The 15893-nt window shown below is 49.4% G+C and overlaps 7 protein-coding genes across 7 annotated transcripts; 4 read left to right on the top strand and 3 right to left on the bottom strand.

The window, feature by feature from the left end:
- The first annotated feature begins 25 nt into the window (after nucleotides 1–25).
- Nucleotides 26–3065, top strand: BC939DRAFT_442326 (glycoside hydrolase superfamily). Its single transcript, XM_051554368.1, has 2 exons — nucleotides 26–874; nucleotides 1015–3065. Exons 1-2 carry the CDS (start codon nucleotides 149–151, stop codon nucleotides 3034–3036), a joined length of 2748 nt encoding a protein of 915 aa, XP_051415291.1. The 5' UTR covers nucleotides 26–148; the 3' UTR covers nucleotides 3037–3065.
- A 20-nt stretch (nucleotides 3066–3085) lies between these two features.
- On the bottom strand, nucleotides 3086–6744 carry BC939DRAFT_38751 (MCM-domain-containing protein). Its single transcript, XM_051551843.1, has 9 exons — nucleotides 6661–6744; nucleotides 6363–6565; nucleotides 6096–6265; nucleotides 5902–5984; nucleotides 5394–5794; nucleotides 4950–5292; nucleotides 4650–4841; nucleotides 3843–4532; nucleotides 3086–3714 (listed from the first exon to the last, which is right to left on the bottom strand). The coding sequence occupies exons 1-9, from the start codon at nucleotides 6661–6663 to the stop codon at nucleotides 3136–3138; spliced, it is 2664 nt and encodes an 887-aa protein (XP_051415290.1). The 5' UTR covers nucleotides 6664–6744; the 3' UTR covers nucleotides 3086–3135.
- Nucleotides 6745–6881: 137 nt separating this feature from the next.
- Nucleotides 6882–7975, bottom strand: BC939DRAFT_38728 (uncharacterized protein). Its single transcript, XM_051551836.1, has 2 exons — nucleotides 7393–7975; nucleotides 6882–7301 (listed from the first exon to the last, which is right to left on the bottom strand). Exons 1-2 carry the CDS (start codon nucleotides 7674–7676, stop codon nucleotides 6926–6928), a joined length of 660 nt encoding a protein of 219 aa, XP_051415289.1. The 5' UTR covers nucleotides 7677–7975; the 3' UTR covers nucleotides 6882–6925.
- Nucleotides 7689–9794, top strand: BC939DRAFT_490547 (putative tryptophanyl-tRNA synthetase; the record flags this gene model as incomplete). Its single annotated transcript, XM_051559455.1, has 7 exons — nucleotides 7689–7723; nucleotides 7749–7911; nucleotides 8032–8346; nucleotides 8445–8525; nucleotides 8629–8747; nucleotides 8836–8957; nucleotides 9077–9794. 7 exons carry the CDS (start codon nucleotides 7689–7691, stop codon nucleotides 9523–9525), a joined length of 1284 nt encoding a protein of 427 aa, XP_051415288.1. The 3' UTR covers nucleotides 9526–9794.
- A 260-nt stretch (nucleotides 9795–10054) lies between these two features.
- On the top strand, nucleotides 10055–10913 carry BC939DRAFT_442321 (uncharacterized protein). Its single transcript, XM_051554367.1, has 2 exons — nucleotides 10055–10184; nucleotides 10303–10913. The coding sequence occupies exons 1-2, from the start codon at nucleotides 10179–10181 to the stop codon at nucleotides 10798–10800; spliced, it is 504 nt and encodes a 167-aa protein (XP_051415287.1). The 5' UTR covers nucleotides 10055–10178; the 3' UTR covers nucleotides 10801–10913.
- BC939DRAFT_442318 (RNA polymerase II transcription factor SIII subunit A-domain-containing protein) lies at nucleotides 10914–13505 on the bottom strand. Its single transcript, XM_051554366.1, has 9 exons — nucleotides 13292–13505; nucleotides 13049–13111; nucleotides 12911–12945; nucleotides 12794–12815; nucleotides 12605–12699; nucleotides 12291–12508; nucleotides 11779–12190; nucleotides 11365–11682; nucleotides 10914–11285 (listed from the first exon to the last, which is right to left on the bottom strand). Exons 1-9 carry the CDS (start codon nucleotides 13443–13445, stop codon nucleotides 11271–11273), a joined length of 1332 nt encoding a protein of 443 aa, XP_051415286.1. The 5' UTR covers nucleotides 13446–13505; the 3' UTR covers nucleotides 10914–11270.
- A 1038-nt stretch (nucleotides 13506–14543) lies between these two features.
- BC939DRAFT_393754 (transcription initiation factor TFIID 23-30kDa subunit-domain-containing protein) lies at nucleotides 14544–15306 on the top strand (the record flags this gene model as incomplete). Its single annotated transcript, XM_051552108.1, has 4 exons — nucleotides 14544–14648; nucleotides 14795–14859; nucleotides 14993–15101; nucleotides 15217–15306. The coding sequence occupies 4 exons, from the start codon at nucleotides 14544–14546 to the stop codon at nucleotides 15304–15306; spliced, it is 369 nt and encodes a 122-aa protein (XP_051415285.1).
- Nucleotides 15307–15893: the final 587 nt, after the last annotated feature.

Genomic DNA, 15893 nt, shown 5'->3' with positions numbered 1-15893 from the left:
AAATAAACGCGACCATGCGACATCCCCACACTTTCCTATTCTCTCCATTCATCATTTGTCATTTTTTTTCCCCTCATTCCTCCTCTCCACCATTCCCGTTCCACCGCACTTGTTCCTCCTTCAACAGCCTGCGCCCTTCTTCACTGCCATGTCAGATACCACTCACGACAATGGCCACCAATCCTCCAGGGACATCTACGAGGCTCTATCACAGCATCCACTTCACATCGAAACCGTCTTCACACTCAAAGGCACCCATGCCCCACACCGCTTCAACCAAACCATCACCCTCAATCCAAACGACCGCCATACCATCGACCTTATTCCTCCCGACACCTCCCCAAACCTCCATCTCACGCTCACTAGCTCCCTCGCCCTGCTCCCTTCCTCTTCATCCAACGCCTGTATCCGCACCCTTGAACTATCCTTCACTCCAACTTCTCCCTCTTCTCCCTCCTCGGATCCAGCATTCTGTATCTCTCTAGAGTCCTTCTGCGCAAGCACGGACCTCATTCTTTCCGGAAAAACCCTCCTCGCGAACGGATACCAATCCTGGAGTACGAGCTACGCGGGAGCTGATGACGGGTCCGTCTTCCAGAAACCAAACTGGTTCTATAACGAGTTGACTCATCTGGGGCTGGCCTCGGATATGCATATTTACGAATATCCAGGGGTGAAAGGCAAGGTGCATTCGAATCTTGTCACCATCATCCGGGATAAGTGTGTTGAGGGAGGTGGAGGAGGAAAAGAGGGAGGGAGGCCGGAGGAGGTGGTGCTGTGTGGAGGTTTGTCCGAGGATGGTGGGTATACGTATTTCTTGATGGACTTCAATCTGAACAAGTTCGCGGTCTCTCAGGATTGTGTCGGCAAGCAGGTAAAAAAAAAAAAAAGTAGTAAAGTAGCCGGCGACTACTCGAACCACCAAAGCTACGCTTTTTTTTTTGATTTTTAGCCATATACCAACCCACTTTGCTTCTTTTGCTTCTTCCGGATTGGAAAAAAAAAAAAAATCAGCTACGGTCAAGCAAGGACAAACTGGTCCTACGAACACTGTTCACATGGGACGACAAGGACACCACCGTCTGGGACACCTATGCCTCTGCCTGGGGCTCAATCCACGCCGACCGTCGCTTTATTCAGTCCTCGACTCAGCATCAACTCTCCGGTTGGACCTCCTGGTACCTGCATTACGAAAACATCAACGAGCATATCATCCTCGAGAACCTACATCATTTCTCTGGATCCGGCCGTGCCAGACCCTCCTCACACATTACCGACAATGACATTCAGCGAGGGGAAGGTTGGCCCGCAAAGGTCTTTCAGATCGATGACGGCTACACGATCGTCGGCGACTGGTTGGATGTCGACAGACACAAATTCCCGAGGGGAATGCCGTTTATCGCAGAGGAGATCCGAAACAAGGGCTTGGTTCCGGGGCTATGGATGGCACCGTTCTTGGCCTCAAAAAAGGCGAACGTTGTCAGGGACCATCCGGACTGGTTTGTTCAGAAACCTGCTACCGGAAAACATGCGTTTGAGGGTGGTCAGAACTCCAACGTTGACGAGGGACAGCATCGACAGGGGCTCTGCTGCTGCTGTCCTGTGCTCGACAACAATGACACCCACGCACGACCGAACCCCTCTGACCTGATGTTGGCGCATCCAGCTTTCGGCGCCGGTGCGTTTGCTCTCGACCTCGAGAACCCAACCGTCCAGACCCACCTAGCCAACATCTTCCGTGTGGTGACTCAAGAATGGGGCTTCAAGATGCTCAAGCTCGACTTTCTCTTTGCGGCAGCTCTCCTCCCCCGGAACGGCAAGTCTCGCGGCCAGCTCATGTGGGAGGCCATGCAGATGATCCGGACCTGGGCCGGGCCCGACATCATCCTTCTCGGATGCGGCGTTCCCTTAGGAGCCAGTTTTATGCTCGTTGACTATTGTCGAATCGGTTGCGATGTGGGTGCGGCCTGGGATACGATGCAACGATATTTTCATGATCGAGAGTATATCTCTTGCTTCAACTCGTTGACCTCGACACTTTCACGGTGGGCGATGTCTGGGAGGTTCTTTGGGAACGACCCGGACGTGTTCTTCCTGAGGGATTGGAAGATGGGTCTGAGCTCGGTTGAGAGGCGAACACTGATGCTTCTGAATCACTTGTTGGGACACCTCGTCTTTTGTTCGGATCCGTTTGAAATCGCGAGGATGTCACCAGATCAGCGTGAGGCCCTCGGTGCCTTCTTTCCGTGGCCCTCCACGCCTGATACACCCTTGCCGCCATTTGAGATTGTGAGGGTGCTGCAGCCGGTTTCGGACCAGAAGAATTTCTATATGATCCAGGTTCAGTCCCGCAGTAGCGACCACGACCGGACGTTCATCATCGTCGCGAACCTATCCTCACGCAAACAACATGTCCATCTGAGTATCATCGAACGGATCGTTGCCAAGGAACAAGACTCTCTTTCTCCCAAGCCAAAAGACGCAGTCGATGCAGCCGACGCACGACCTTCATCACAAGCACAAGCACACGCAAGGTCCGTCTATTTCCAACCACAACCCGGACAATTTGGTTCATCTGCTTCAGCGTACATGATCCAGCCCCACGAGACATGTGTGTTCCTCCGCGTCGTGGATTCTTTAGGTCGTCCATGTGGTCCGGCTGCATCTCTGGTACGCGCCGGATACAGCTCCGCTGCACTCGAGACCATTTCCATTCAAGAACCTGTGTACCTTTTGGCAACCAGCGGCACAGGTGGACATATTCTTCCCACGACCGAGATCGAACGCTTCGAACGTCATGCGAAGCTCCAGCACCAGCTCACCGTCGCGTTTCGGCCGTCCTATTTCGAAAAGACCATCACCGTCTGGGTTGCGTGGAAGTCTTTACCAAAGGAAGAAGACAAAGACAAAGACAAAGATGGTCTTGTGAAGAATATGACACTCAATGGCCAATCACTGCAGCTTCATCCAAATATTCTTCGTGGCTCTGGCATCAACGTCGCCAGCTGTTCTCTCCCCGTATCTCCATCCTCTTAACAAAAACATCAGTAAAAAAAAAAGCCCAATGTTCAATATTACATGTTTTTATTTTATCGCAAAAGGATGCCATGCCATGCTTGAAAGCGATGACATAAATTAAAAGTGTCTCTCAATAACACCTCTCGACGCATCAAACCGGTACCCACTCGACGTAAACAACTGGCTCGTCAGGAACGGCTGGATATCATGAATGTCCAGTGCCGTCGCCCGATCCTTCAACTCCACCAACTCAATCGTAATCGACTTCACCACCGTCCTCGGGTTCTTGATCTGATTGAACCTCAAATGCTCCCTCAGGATATCATTCAAGACCGAGAACAACAACTCGTCGCTATCCTTCGCAAACGTCAGATACTTGTTAAACGCCCTCTTCAGGCTCCGCATCACCGAGAACTTTTGCGCGCTGAAGAAGGACTCGAGCATCACCCGGATCGCCATATCAATATCGTCTGATCGCGCATACTCGCGCAGGTGCATCTTTGCGTTCGCCTCCGACATTCGGATCATCGACTCCAGGTGGCGGACCGTGATCGGAATAGATCCTCCAGCCAGTGACTCGCGGCGGAGATCTGCATACAGACGAGCAATCTTGTCCTGGTCCATTCGGTGGATTTTGGGATGGATCCTGTCGCGAGCATACATAATATATTTACGCAACATATCTTGTGGGATAATCTGTAAACATAACAACGGAACAGGGCGTTAGCGCACTAGTATTGCTTTTAGAACGCCTCCAAGGTTTTTTTTTTTTTTTTTTTTTTTTTTTTCAGTGGGGCCAAATGAATAAAAATGAAGACACTTACATCGGCATCGATTTGCTCCGATAGGTTGAGTTGATCCTGCTCTGGCGAGTATTGGGGATGGCTCCGGAGATGAGAATTCAGCACAAAGTTAGCAAGTCGCTCATCCACCGTCGGATCCACCGTATCCTTGACCACGCAAAGAATATCAAAACGCGAAAGAATCGGCTCCGTCAACTCCACGTTCTCCGAGAACGTCACCGCAGGGTTGTATCGTCCGCGGATAGGGTTAGCAGCTGCCAGGATAGAGCACCGCGCCTGCAATGTTGTGACAATACCGGCCTTCGAGATCGAAATACTCTGCTGCTCCATTGCCTCGTGAATACTCGTACGATCCGCATCGTTCATCTTGTCAAACTCGTCGATCAAACACACTCCCTTGTCAGCCAGTACAAGAGCTCCTCCTTCCAGTGTCCACTCGCGTGTGATGGGATCCTTCCTGACAGAGGCCGTCAAACCCACAGCGGATGCGCCCTGACCCGTTGTGAACACCGCCCTGTGGGCGGTCTTTTCCACGTACTTCAAGAACTGCGACTTGGCCGTTCCTGGGTCTCCCATCATCAACACATTGATATCTCCACGAAGACGATGCTTTCCCTGCGGGTCCTTGGGCACACCACCAAATAGGGTCAAAGCAATGGCCGTCTTGATATCCTCGTGTCCATAAATCGAAGGCGCAATGCTCTTGATAATCTGTAGAATAATAAAATTGAGCAAAGTATTAGAAGAGCCGATTCATCCACCCAAAAAAAAAAAAAAAAAAATGAAAAAAAGACATTTGGCCAAGCCGAATAAAAAATAGGTGCATACTCTCTTTCCGATATTCTCGTCCTTTGCGAGGCGGAGAATCTCCTTACGGTCATCCTCAGTCAACTTGAAACTGGCAAAGACATCCTGCTTCTTGTTCACATAGTTGGCCTCCAAAATAGTAGCGAAGACTGGGAATCCGTTGGCTGAGTTCAGTGCAATATCAAAGTTATTCCTGTAAACGCCCGTGATTTCCTAATTATTGCGTGAATGAGATAAATGCAGCACGATGGTGAAAAGCTGCACTCTCAATCAATCGACGAGACTGAGGACAATAGCAAGCCACTTCAAACAAGTACATACAACTTCCTCTCCTGGCTTTGCACTGTCGATAAGGTCCCACAGCAAGATGACTTCACGATGACGGGGAAGACGACCCGCGGGGACGGTGCCTGGGGACTCCTGTAGCGTCATTTTCTGATAATTGCGGTAGATAGTCTGCTCCGAGTTAACTGCAAAGGGACCCTTGGATGGGCACGATGTACAGCTTCCAATCGAAATCTCAGTCTGTGAGTCCTGGTAAAAAGGTCCAAGAGTGGCACCACACTTCACACAGTCGTACTTGACGTATTTGAGCTGAGGAAAGACGCCCGTTCTTCTCGTCACCACTCCTGTTACCTGCACCAAGCAGTTCAAGTTGACTTGGCTATAATGGCGTCGCGACAACATGAAATGATTAATTAATACTCATGGTTTGCACAAATGCAATCGATCGTCGTGCATGAGAGCATGGCTATATTGACATACCGAAGGTCGCGGAGGGTCGAGATAATAGGAAGGTCGGTAATACGGACGTGAATCTCGGAATGAATGCGCCCATAATCTGGGTATTCCATTTGGACGACCTCGAACGCAATAGAATCAAACATCTTCAGAACCTCCTGGGGCGCATTCACAACAAAGTAGGCGAGCGTGGGCTTCGCGTCCGAGAGATGGCGGTAGTTGACTTCCAGACTTTCTTTGTTAGCCTGTCCAAGAATTCGAATGAGAGGACCGTACACTGACTCTCCGTTGGGGTCAACAAACTCCAGCAAGAATCTCCTGAACTCTGCCATGATGGTGCGACGCGTTAACTCCTTTGTAACCCACTCTGAGATCGGCATGCCCTTGTGATCGCTCAGTTGCTCAGGATCCAGGATCACATTGGACTAGGAGGTAGAAAGATGCGTTTCTGTCAGTGGCCATTTCTGTGGGGACATACAACGGCACCAGCTGGACAAGGATCCGATCCTATCCTTTAGCATAATATGCTTACCATGTCCTCTAGATCGTCCTCCATGAGATCCTGCTCATGGACACGTCGTCTGCGGTGAACGATGTTTGCCAAATCCGTGTCGTCTAGTAGCGAATGAAAAAGAATATAAAAGACGCGTCAGTCAAACAGTTGCTTCACAACAGTACCTCTGAATTAAAAAAGGTGCGTCTTTCAGATTCATCCTGCAACAATACCATCCAAGAAAGCCTCGGGAATTCTTCCAGCTGCCCTTGCGCGCTCTGCATCTCGTCTGGCCAAAAGCGCCTCGACTCTTGCGCGGTCCGCAGGATCCATACGCTCGAACTCCTCGTCGTCGAGATCATCTGGATCATAATTGTCCAATCGCACGTTCTGTACATAGTCGCTGTAAGCCGATGTTGAAACCGAGTGGTTAGGAACCGATGGGTGATATCCTTTGCATTAAGCAGGCTGACACAAGTGCTTAGAGCTATGCGCCTTACTTTTCCATGTCAGATCCATAAAGGTCTTCGCCCTCGCCCTCCAGCTCGTTCTCGATATCAGAGATCAGCTCGTTATCCACAACGCCGTTGTCCTCGGGGTCTGAGGAGGGGAGTGGTGGCGACGAGCCAAGGATAGGCGAACTGCTGGGGTTCCACACGGGTGTGGTGACATCGTTGTCATCTCGCTGGCGCTTGCGATCAGCCTAAAGAAAGGAAAGCATACGGAGTGAGGAAAAGTCAGCTCGTGCGTGATATCCACTGCTGCAGTGCGGGAAAAGGAGAAGCGAATGAGACTGACCATGGTTGCTGTTAGCTATTGAGATGAATGAAAGAGGGGCAGAGGGGACGGACAAAGAAGAACGAGACAAGTCGCCGAGAAAACAAAAACAGAAAAGGGACGTGTGCCTGAGCACGCAGTTGCCTGAAAGGGTAAATGAAAGTGGCTTGTCATTGTTTGGCCACCAACATGAGACGCGTTTACGAGGGGGGCATTGCTCAGCACATGCACACTCCATTTTAGACTATAGTATACACCTTTATTTCGCTGGTACTCAACAACCACCTCACATTGGCGTATTCTGTGGATCCTCCATCTTGATATCTGATAAGGGAAACGTCAGCCCTGTAGGCTGTGATGACGATGGTACGGTATTCTGGCTTGAGTTCGAGAGGAACGACGTGTCTTGGGTCAAGGAGGGCGTCGATTCCAGTTGTTCAGCCTTAACCTCAACCTCGTTGCTATCTCCCATGGGATCGTCCTCCTGCTCAGCATAAGTGTTGTCGACTTCTAGTGATGCTGATGCCGGCGCTGCGTCCGCAATTGGTTCTGGTGTCGACAACTTGGGTTCTCGAGAATTATTACTGTGTTCTTGTTTAATTGCCGCCTCTAGTGCATCATGCTGGAAGACTTGCCACGACAGATAGCTTGCTAATTGTGTTCTGCATGCGTCAAACGATGACAGGTTGACAGTAGTCAGTACCACAGATTCAAAACGGCTGTCGAGACAAGTTGCAGAGTAGCGGCACTTACCTCTTCTTTTCCAGAACCTGCATTTCCTCTGCTAGTATTCTTGATTGTTCGTCCGGCGATAGGTCCGCTCCTGGGAGGTGGTCAAGGATCGTCTGGCATTTTTTGAAACTGGTCTTCAGGTTCGACGCGAGCGTCGCAATCTCTTGTGGATCCTCGCCCGTTTCGACTTTTTGGAGAATGTGAAGGAGTTGAGAAAGGAATGAAAAGTCAGAAGGTTGGAACGTCTGCTCTGTCTCCGGTACGTCGCCTACTGTTGCTGATCCCAGGGTTGTCAAAGTCGCCATGGTGTAGTAAAGATGATGCTCTGGTTCGTCCTTGCCTCGCTGGCTCAGTAACAAAAAAGGAGCTGCGAACAGTCACTATGCACCTTTGAAGCTCCGTGCTCTCGATGTTCAGCTTCCGGAACTTGCCAATCGACTGGACTTTACCGACACCTTCATCGCAATGACTCCCGTTGCAAGATCACTGAGCTCAGCAAGGAATGTCCTTTGCAGACTCCAGGGTAGCGAACTGTGCAAGGTGCGCACCATTGTTGATCTGTTGGACAAAAACTTGATGGCGAATGTTCAGGAACCGATCAGTGTATTAATTTTTTTTTTTTTTTTTTTTTTTTTTGGATTTCTTGTTTCCATGGAATAGCCGAAATACACTCGTACCTTCGCTACGCAGAAGGATGTGAAATCCAAGGCCACAAAGCCCATTATCTTTAGCGGGATTCAGCCTACAGGACAGCCTCACCTCGGCAACTATCTCGGTGCCATCTCAAACTGGGTCGCACTTCAGGAACAGGCGCATCTCGACAACGAAACCCTGCTCTTCAGCATCGTGGATCTTCACGCCATCACGCTGCCACAGGACCCCATAAAGCTCAGGAAGGAACGGCGTGAAATGGCCATCACATTGCTGGCCTGCGGAATCGATCCAAAGAAGTGCATCCTCTTTGAGCAATCTCGCGTATGTTCGACAATTGATCTGGATTGATAGTGCTGTCGTTTTTCATGATCGCATCCATGGAATTTTTCATTCAGATATCTTGTGTCGTTCGACATTAGGTGTCAGGACACTCGGAGTTGACATGGATACTGAACTGCATGACACCTGTTGGCTGGTTAACCAGAATGACACAGTGGAAGGTTTGTGCCGAATCGCTGGATATATCAGATACGAAGACCCGTTTAGTGAACATGGACAAATACTGGAAGGCTAATACCGCATTGAATAATGGATCGCATATAGGCAAAACTCGGTGTTGCAAGGGGCGTTCAGAGCCTTGAAGATGCCAGTGCTACAGCAGCATTAAAGCTGGGGCTCCTCGCGTATCCAGTTCTTATGGCATCGGATATCCTTTTATACAAGTAAACTAAGTTTAGTGCGGATCATTAACAGGGTTTAGGGGCCGAACGAAAGGAAATTATAGCCATGCATAAATTTTTTATTTGATAGGGCTACCAAAATCCCAGTGGGCGAGGATCAGATCCAGCATCTGGAGCTCGCTCGCGATATCGCCGTTACGTTCAACAAGACCGTCCATAAGCCCTTTTTCCCTCTTCCGCGGCCCATTATCAGTATGTCGGCATCAAGCGCGGCGGCATCTGGAAAAATACTTTTAACTTTTTTAACTTTTGTCCTTTTTACGTTTAACCTTTAACCTATGCGCGATTTTTTTATACCCGAAACTTTTTAGCGGAGGCAAAGAGGGTGATGTCGCTGCGGGATCCTTCCAAGAAGATGTCGAAATCCGACAAGTCGGACCAGTCGCGGATCAACCTTGTCGATACCCCTGAAGTCATCTCCTCCAAGATCAAACGTGCTGTAACGGACTCAGTCCGCGGTATTTCCTATGACAGAACCGAGAGACCCGCGGTCGCGAACCTGATCGAGATTTACGCAGCGCTGAAGCGCATGAGCGTTGAGGATGTTGTGAAGGAACATGCAGAGTCATCGAGTGCTGTGTTCAAGGAAGCACTGGTCGATGTTTTGGTCTCGTCGCTAAAGCCCATTCAGGAGGAGATGGCCCGTTTGGATAAAGAGGATGCGTATGTGCAGTCAGTGCTCAGAGATGGGGCAGAAAGAGCCTCAGAGCTTGCACGCCCTAATCTGCAGGAGATCAAGACCCTGATGGGGCTTTGCTAGTCATAGCGCCTTGTAGTGAATCAAATTCGTATAAAGTCGCATGCTCGCGGTACAGCTGCCTGCCCTGTGGAGGCGTTCTTGTTTATTTGTACTCAGCTCAGGATCGAGAGCATGGTCGATTTTAGTGGCAAAATGTTTTTTCGATGTGGTCTGTGCCCACATTTCAAATCAGATCGGGCCTTTGGCGCCAGACCCCGTACGACCACTGGGGCTGTCAAGAGCGCAGCGGGGAATCATTCGCGGCGCTGGCATCGAGTGCCTGTTCCCTCCCCCTTCGTCGGCCACTCAGTAGACGATGGGGATGCCGGTGCTCGCATTTGGGACATAGGGCTAATCCGGCTATTTCTGGTAAGCTTACACGGATGATGCCAGATGTTTCATTTACCCGGAGTGGAATTGGCTCAACGATAAGCGCTCATTTTGTAATGCTCGATATCGTATAAAAGGGGTGCCTTGACCACGTCTCCCCCTCTCTATCGCGGACCAGATCTATGTGAACAAACAGTCGCACACAACGCACACAACGCACACAACGCATACAACGCATACAACGCATACAACGCATACAACACATACAACGCACACACACCTACACACAACAACAACAACCATCCACTCCTCTCCCACTCCACTCCACTGTACTACTATAGAAAATGGCGGTAAGCAAACAAAAAGCGCACAAGCAGCGTACAGACAGCGTACAAACACCACATCGAGCGCCATCGAACTCCCAAGACACACAGCCACTAACGTCCACTTCTCCTCCCCTCCTTATAGAGCAACACAGATGTGGCCAAACCTATCGTCATCGTCCTTGTCATCCTCCTCATTCTCGGTTTCATATTCGTCTGTATCCGGAGACGAAGAGCCGTCGTTCTCCAGGAAAGACTCGCCCAGCAACAAGTCACCCCACTGGACGAAGTCCCCGACAACGGCACTGGTCTGTACGTCTGCCAATACCCCCTTCCCTCCACAGGAGCGCCCCAAATGAGCTCTTTGGCTCATCCACAACCAATAGTAAGCTACTCTGTATATTATCCACCATCGCTGAGACAATCCTCCCCAGCACATTCCGTCTATACGATGCCGGAGGAGTCCACACGGGCACATTCACCAGTGTCAACAAACGGATCGCACTTTGGGCCTGCGCAGGACGGATCTGAAGGATTCACATCCGTACCGCCAGAGCAAATTGGCTCGCCAAGATCATCAGAGAACGGTTCTGAGGTCCCTTCAGTACCACCACCCCCCTACACTCCAACAATACCAAAGTAAAAATAAAAAAAAATCGAAAACAAAAAAAAAGCGTCTCTTTTCCCATCTCATGCTTCCTTAATACTTTCACACAAATCAAGCCTAATGATAATAAAGAACGCCCTCAAATACATTTCTTCTGCAAAGCATATGATTCGTTTATTGCCAAAATGTGGGGCGCTATCTGCGCAGGTGCAATTACTGGATGGTGACGAACGTATCCTAATCATGTGGAAGCTGCAAAGGTACTGCCCTTGACACTGGCACGACAGGCGAGCGGCAACAGCTTGACATTGTTGTCAGCGGTGCGTCACCACATGAAAGAGCTGAAGAGCGTGGTCTCGATCAGACATCATTTACGCGGACGGCAGTAGTTCACAAGGACAGAAATAGCCCCAAAAGGGCAGTGTCGCAGTCTCGACGCCAATGGGCACGGCATGGCAGTCCTGGATTCCGCTGCCTCTTGGAATAAGTGAAAATGCAGTCTATGATCATTTACCGATCAGCTAGAATCAAAGGTATTCAATGAGTATGTAATACGCGAGCAAAATCATAATTGAATAGACTTGCTGGTGCAGAGCCTACCTTCTCAAAGAATCGTCGTCCAGCCTCCTCGAGTGACACAGGTGTCTTACTGCTGTCCTTGCTGCGGGACTGATCCTTCGACTTGAGATGCTTGTCCTCTTGATAATCGTCTCTGACGTCGTCATCATCTTCAAGCCAGCTGTAGTCGCCGTCGACCTTTGCTTTCTTCATCTGCGGACCACCGTCTGGCGGCTTCCTGTATGCGTGGCCCTGAGGATAATCGTATCGAACAGTTGTGGCGGCGTCCTCACGCAGCATCTGAATTGTCTTTGATGGCAGTTCTGGAGGTGAAGATGGGGATCTATGCGCTGGATTGATCTTTCCATGCCATACAGAAAACGCGACAAGCAGATATTAGAGACACAGCCCTTCCATCGTCTCCTTGGTTTCAACAAAGATGTATTAGAACTATACCTCTTTGAAGAAATCTACGATGGCTCCGGGTGCAGTGGGAGTAATAGGATTATGGACAACGGGTGCTCTTTTCATGGTGGGAGATGTGGAATCATCAGGATTCTGTAAGGGTAGGGACCTTGACAGCGCTGTGTAGACCACTGGCCTTGTTTTGTAAGAGTATCGTTTCGTCCGACTGGCTAGCGTTGCTACAGATGGTGGATTCGACGTGGAGGGACCATGCGCCATTAATGTAGGATCGTTCCGTGAGGCGGCAGAGCCTAGAGTAATCGGAGTATTATTGTTGGCAAAGACTGAGGTTGGAGCAACGATACGACGCGTAACCGGCTGGGATCCGGTGCTGCTGCTGCTGGAGCCTGTAATTCTAGTCCTGGGCGGCGGTGGGTATGGACTTGTGTTGTACATTTGTGTGCTTTGATCACCGAAATGAGAGCATGGCAAATGTTAGAATGTCTTTCATAATATTGACCGGTCCAAAGAATTTAATCCGCAATCGTATCCTGCCACTATACATTTTTCTGGCCTCTGTCCTTGCTTTCTCAAAGAGCGATTTCTTCTTGGGCGCTGCAGTGGACCAGGAAGGTGTGGTCTTGGTTGATTTCTTGGGCAATCGCAGGTTCGGATCCATGATAACACGTCTATCCTGCTTGACTTTATCGATCTGCGAGTAAGATTGTCGAAGTAGAGCCCTCCTGCGCTCAAACCTCTCCTCAACCTCCTGCTTCATGGCCTAATACAGAGAAAGAAGGGCAAAGGGAATGAGAGGCTATAGGCGCATGGTCCATGCGAACAATCCATTACGTCCAGTATGCACCTGTTATCGTACGTGATATCTTGATCGCCATTCTCCACTGTGATTGTAATGCCGTGCTTCTTTCCGAAGGTCTTCAAAGTCATTCGTGGCGTGTATATACCACAGTTCTAAAAAGAAAAATCGATAGGTGAGTTCCGCATACCCTAGGAAGTAAACTGGCGTGTAGTACCGCATCCTCGGTCGTCCCGCATTTTATCCTACCGTCTGTCAACTCGCTCAGCCCCTATATCAAAAAGTAGAAACCAATGAAATCAGATCAGGCCACTTGTAGCAAGGAACAGTCATGAGAAAGAACAATCCCCTCGAAGATTTGCTCACCTCCGTATGCAATTCAATCCGCGTCAGCTGCTTGACTACGCCAGCAAACCAAAAAAAAAAAAACGCGGCATATCTGTGAGTTTGAAACCGCTCTTGCAAAAACTTCCTTGCCTTGAAATGGTCGACTGGAGCTCTTACCATTGCACTTTCGAAGGACGCTCTCGATTAGATAGTATGGTGTCGTTCCAATGTCCTCCAGCACTAATATCGATCGGACAAAAAATGTAGAAGACAGTCAGCTCGATGGAATGAAGTACCGTTTGTCAAGCACATGGTACATATCAAAGTCCAACGTTGTTTAATTCCGCGGTCATTTGGTCCCAAGTGCAACGACAAATAAAGAACCCCCGTTTGAATCGAGAAGCGATAGAGATAGCTTACGGTCGATGTAGCGATCCAATGTACTGAGGCAAATATCTTTGAGTGACGGGATGGTCCCTATATGACTAGTCGATACAGGAGCAGCACTTTCAGTGTCGGAGAGCACTATTGGGTCTCCATCGCCGAGCCTATGTCCTGTTCCGCTGAATGCCATCCTGTGACCAGGGCTCTAGGGGGATATGTACGGGTCGAGAAATTGGGAGGAGAGAGCGGCAACGGGCCATGTCCGCGACCCCAATTTATACTCTACGCACTGGCAAGCCACCACATCATGGCCAGCCAAAACCTTGTTCAGCTCTTGCCAATGAACCACGAAACGAAAGGATCTTTTGCCTCCACCAAGCATTGCACTCGAGACTTTTGCCGGCAGGGACGCCTTGAAGAACACCTTCAGGAAACACCTTCAGGAAACACTTTCAGGAAACACCTTCAGGGACATCGCTAGAGATACCTTTAGGAAGCTCAGGAGAACGCTGTTCACAGAAGGGTCAAGCATCACAGAAAACCTTTTTCACCCCCCACAACATCAATCTCTTCCACACGCAAGACTTTCAAAACCATCATTATGTCTGAAGGCTCCTCCAACTCGAGCCACACCACTGCTGAGGACACCGCCATGGAAAGTCCTCGTCTCTCGCAGGCCAGCGGCACCAGTACCCCTGCTGCTCAGGGTGGACAGACCGACTCCGATGTCAATATGACCCCCTCCGGCCAGAACACCCCCTCGAACCTGACCCCCGCTCACGCTCCTCAGGACTCTTCTTCTCCAGCACCCGCTGTCTCTATTGCCGCGCAACCGCATGCTCAATCTTCACCACTATCCTCTGCACCATCGACGCCTTCTCACAGACCTGGACCTACGACGCCCGCACTTGTGTCAAGTCCCATGGCAGGTGTGGTATCTACCTCCACACCTCCTCCACCTGCTACCGAGACCAGCGCTGCACCAGCAATCGCTGCCTCTGCTCCATCTCCTGCCAACCCCGCTGATCCATCTCTTGCAACACTAGCATCAGCACAGGCAGCCGGACCAGCGAGCACGGCACAGACGACCTCTCAAGCAACAGTACCGGACCCACACCAGCGATACAATCAGGAGCAGCAACTACTTCTTCTCCAGAAGCAAGCCCAAGCCCAGGCGCGTCTCGCTCAACTTCAACAGCAACAACAACAATTGCAGGTACCTACAACATCAGCACCAGCGTCAGTACTGGGAACAGGAGTTGGAACACCGTCGGTCACACAGCACAACATGGCCGTCGGTGCGGCCCTGCAGTCAAGAAAGGAGGAGGAACTCAACAGGAAGGATCGTACCCTCGCGGAGTTCTTGCCCATGATGGAGAACTACAACCCAATCGTACGTTTCATACAGCTTGCTGCTTCGTTTATATTTTTATTTTTTATTGGCCTTCATTTCGTAGGAGAAATTAATATTGAGTCCATGGTCTGTTATTACTTTTGTCGCACGTTCGTATATATTTTTTTATTTTTATTTTTACATAGATCCCAGATGCAGTGACGGACTACTATCTTAGCAGAACAGGATTCGATTGCGACGACGTCCGAATGTAAGGGAAACGAAGATGCTTGCCAAGCGTCAGAAGTTCTTACAATCACTATTTGTCATACCAAGGATAATCGTTGCCCACAGAAGCTAACGCGCTTTTTTTTTTTTTTTTTTTTCGATGTCCTATTTTCCAGTAAACGATTGTTGGCATTAGCGGCCCAAAAGTTTGTCTCGGATATAGCGACGGACGCGTTCCAGTACTGTAAAGTGCGACAGCAATCTCAGAAGCGCGCTCCTGGAAAGGTATCTTTTGACTAATCCTCGGGTTTAGATGTTTTTATTTTTTTATTTCATTTTATTTTTTTGATGGAGCTCCAGCAACTGACAGCCACTTTTGGATCGTTAACTCTTTGAATAGGAAAAGAAGACGGTGCTGACCATGGAAGACCTCTCGGACGCGTTGGGAGAGTACGGCATCAACGTCAAGAAGCCGGATTATTTCATGTAGACTAGCTAACCTCGACTCACCATCGCACCAGAGACGGAAAATAAAATATAAATAAACTATCTCATCTTAGACTACCAATTCTAGGGGGACAGCCAAACAGATTTTGAAAATGTTCTTTCAAGGCGTGGAGGTGTGAACGGTCTTCCGGCACCATATACTCGAGCAAGTTTTCTGCGCTTGTGCTCTTGTTCACTGGCCACTATGGCGTGCTTTGCTTGATTCTCAAGGTCCTTGATATAGTTCTAAGTTGAATTCAGATCAGATTTTTACAGTTATAGCATCTTATCCATGAGTTATTATGATTGTCTTTGTAGTCAGAAACTTACTGCGATAGTTATTAGTACGCGAAGTAATTCTCCATCTCTCAATAAGTCCTCCAGTTCAATTATATCCGTAGGAATGGATGCCACCTCCACAAGTCCACAGGTAAAGACATCCTCAAATGGACTTAGTAAAAAAAAGCAACCTGTCAGCCCTAATTGAATCCGGACATTTTAATTGTCTAAGGTTAGTCCCTGTATTCGTTTTCGACGTCCGCTATCGATCACAATATCAGTTCACGTTTCAGTAGACCACATACCTTCGAA

The sequence above is a fragment of the Gamsiella multidivaricata genome (assembly GCF_025024155.1).
Source record: "Gamsiella multidivaricata strain RSA 2152 chromosome Unknown BC939scaffold_12, whole genome shotgun sequence".
Lineage (NCBI taxonomy): Eukaryota > Fungi > Mortierellomycota > Mortierellomycetes > Mortierellales > Mortierellaceae > Gamsiella > Gamsiella multidivaricata.
This window is presented reverse-complemented; position numbering and strand designations above follow the sequence as displayed.

Excerpts from the sequence above, each read along its gene's own strand:
- BC939DRAFT_442326 (XM_051554368.1), top strand. The coding sequence starts at position 149 with ATGTCAGATACCACTCACGACAATGGCCACCAATCCTCCAGGGACATC. Across the intron at positions 875-1,014 it reads AGGATTGTGTCGGCAAGCAG|CTACGGTCAAGCAAGGACAA; the intron begins GTAAAAAAAAAA and ends AAAAAAAATCAG.
- BC939DRAFT_38751 (XM_051551843.1), bottom strand. Across the intron at positions 6,266-6,362 it reads TATGGATCTGACATGGAAAA|CGACTATGTACAGAACGTGC; the intron begins GTAAGGCGCATA and ends ATCGGCTTACAG. Across the intron at positions 5,795-5,901 it reads AGGACGATCTAGAGGACATG|TCCAATGTGATCCTGGATCC; the intron begins GTAAGCATATTA and ends TCTACCTCCTAG.
- BC939DRAFT_38728 (XM_051551836.1), bottom strand. The coding sequence starts at position 7,676 with ATGGCGACTTTGACAACCCTGGGATCAGCAACAGTAGGCGACGTACCG. Across the intron at positions 7,302-7,392 it reads CAGGTTCTGGAAAAGAAGAG|AACACAATTAGCAAGCTATC; the intron begins GTAAGTGCCGCT and ends TGACGCATGCAG.
- BC939DRAFT_442318 (XM_051554366.1), bottom strand. The coding sequence starts at position 13,445 with ATGGCATTCAGCGGAACAGGACATAGGCTCGGCGATGGAGACCCAATA. Across the intron at positions 13,112-13,291 it reads ATTGGATCGCTACATCGACC|TGCTGGAGGACATTGGAACG; the intron begins GTAAGCTATCTC and ends GATCGATATTAG. Across the intron at positions 12,816-12,910 it reads GGATTGAATTGCATACGGAG|GGGCTGAGCGAGTTGACAGA; the intron begins GTGAGCAAATCT and ends TTTTTGATATAG.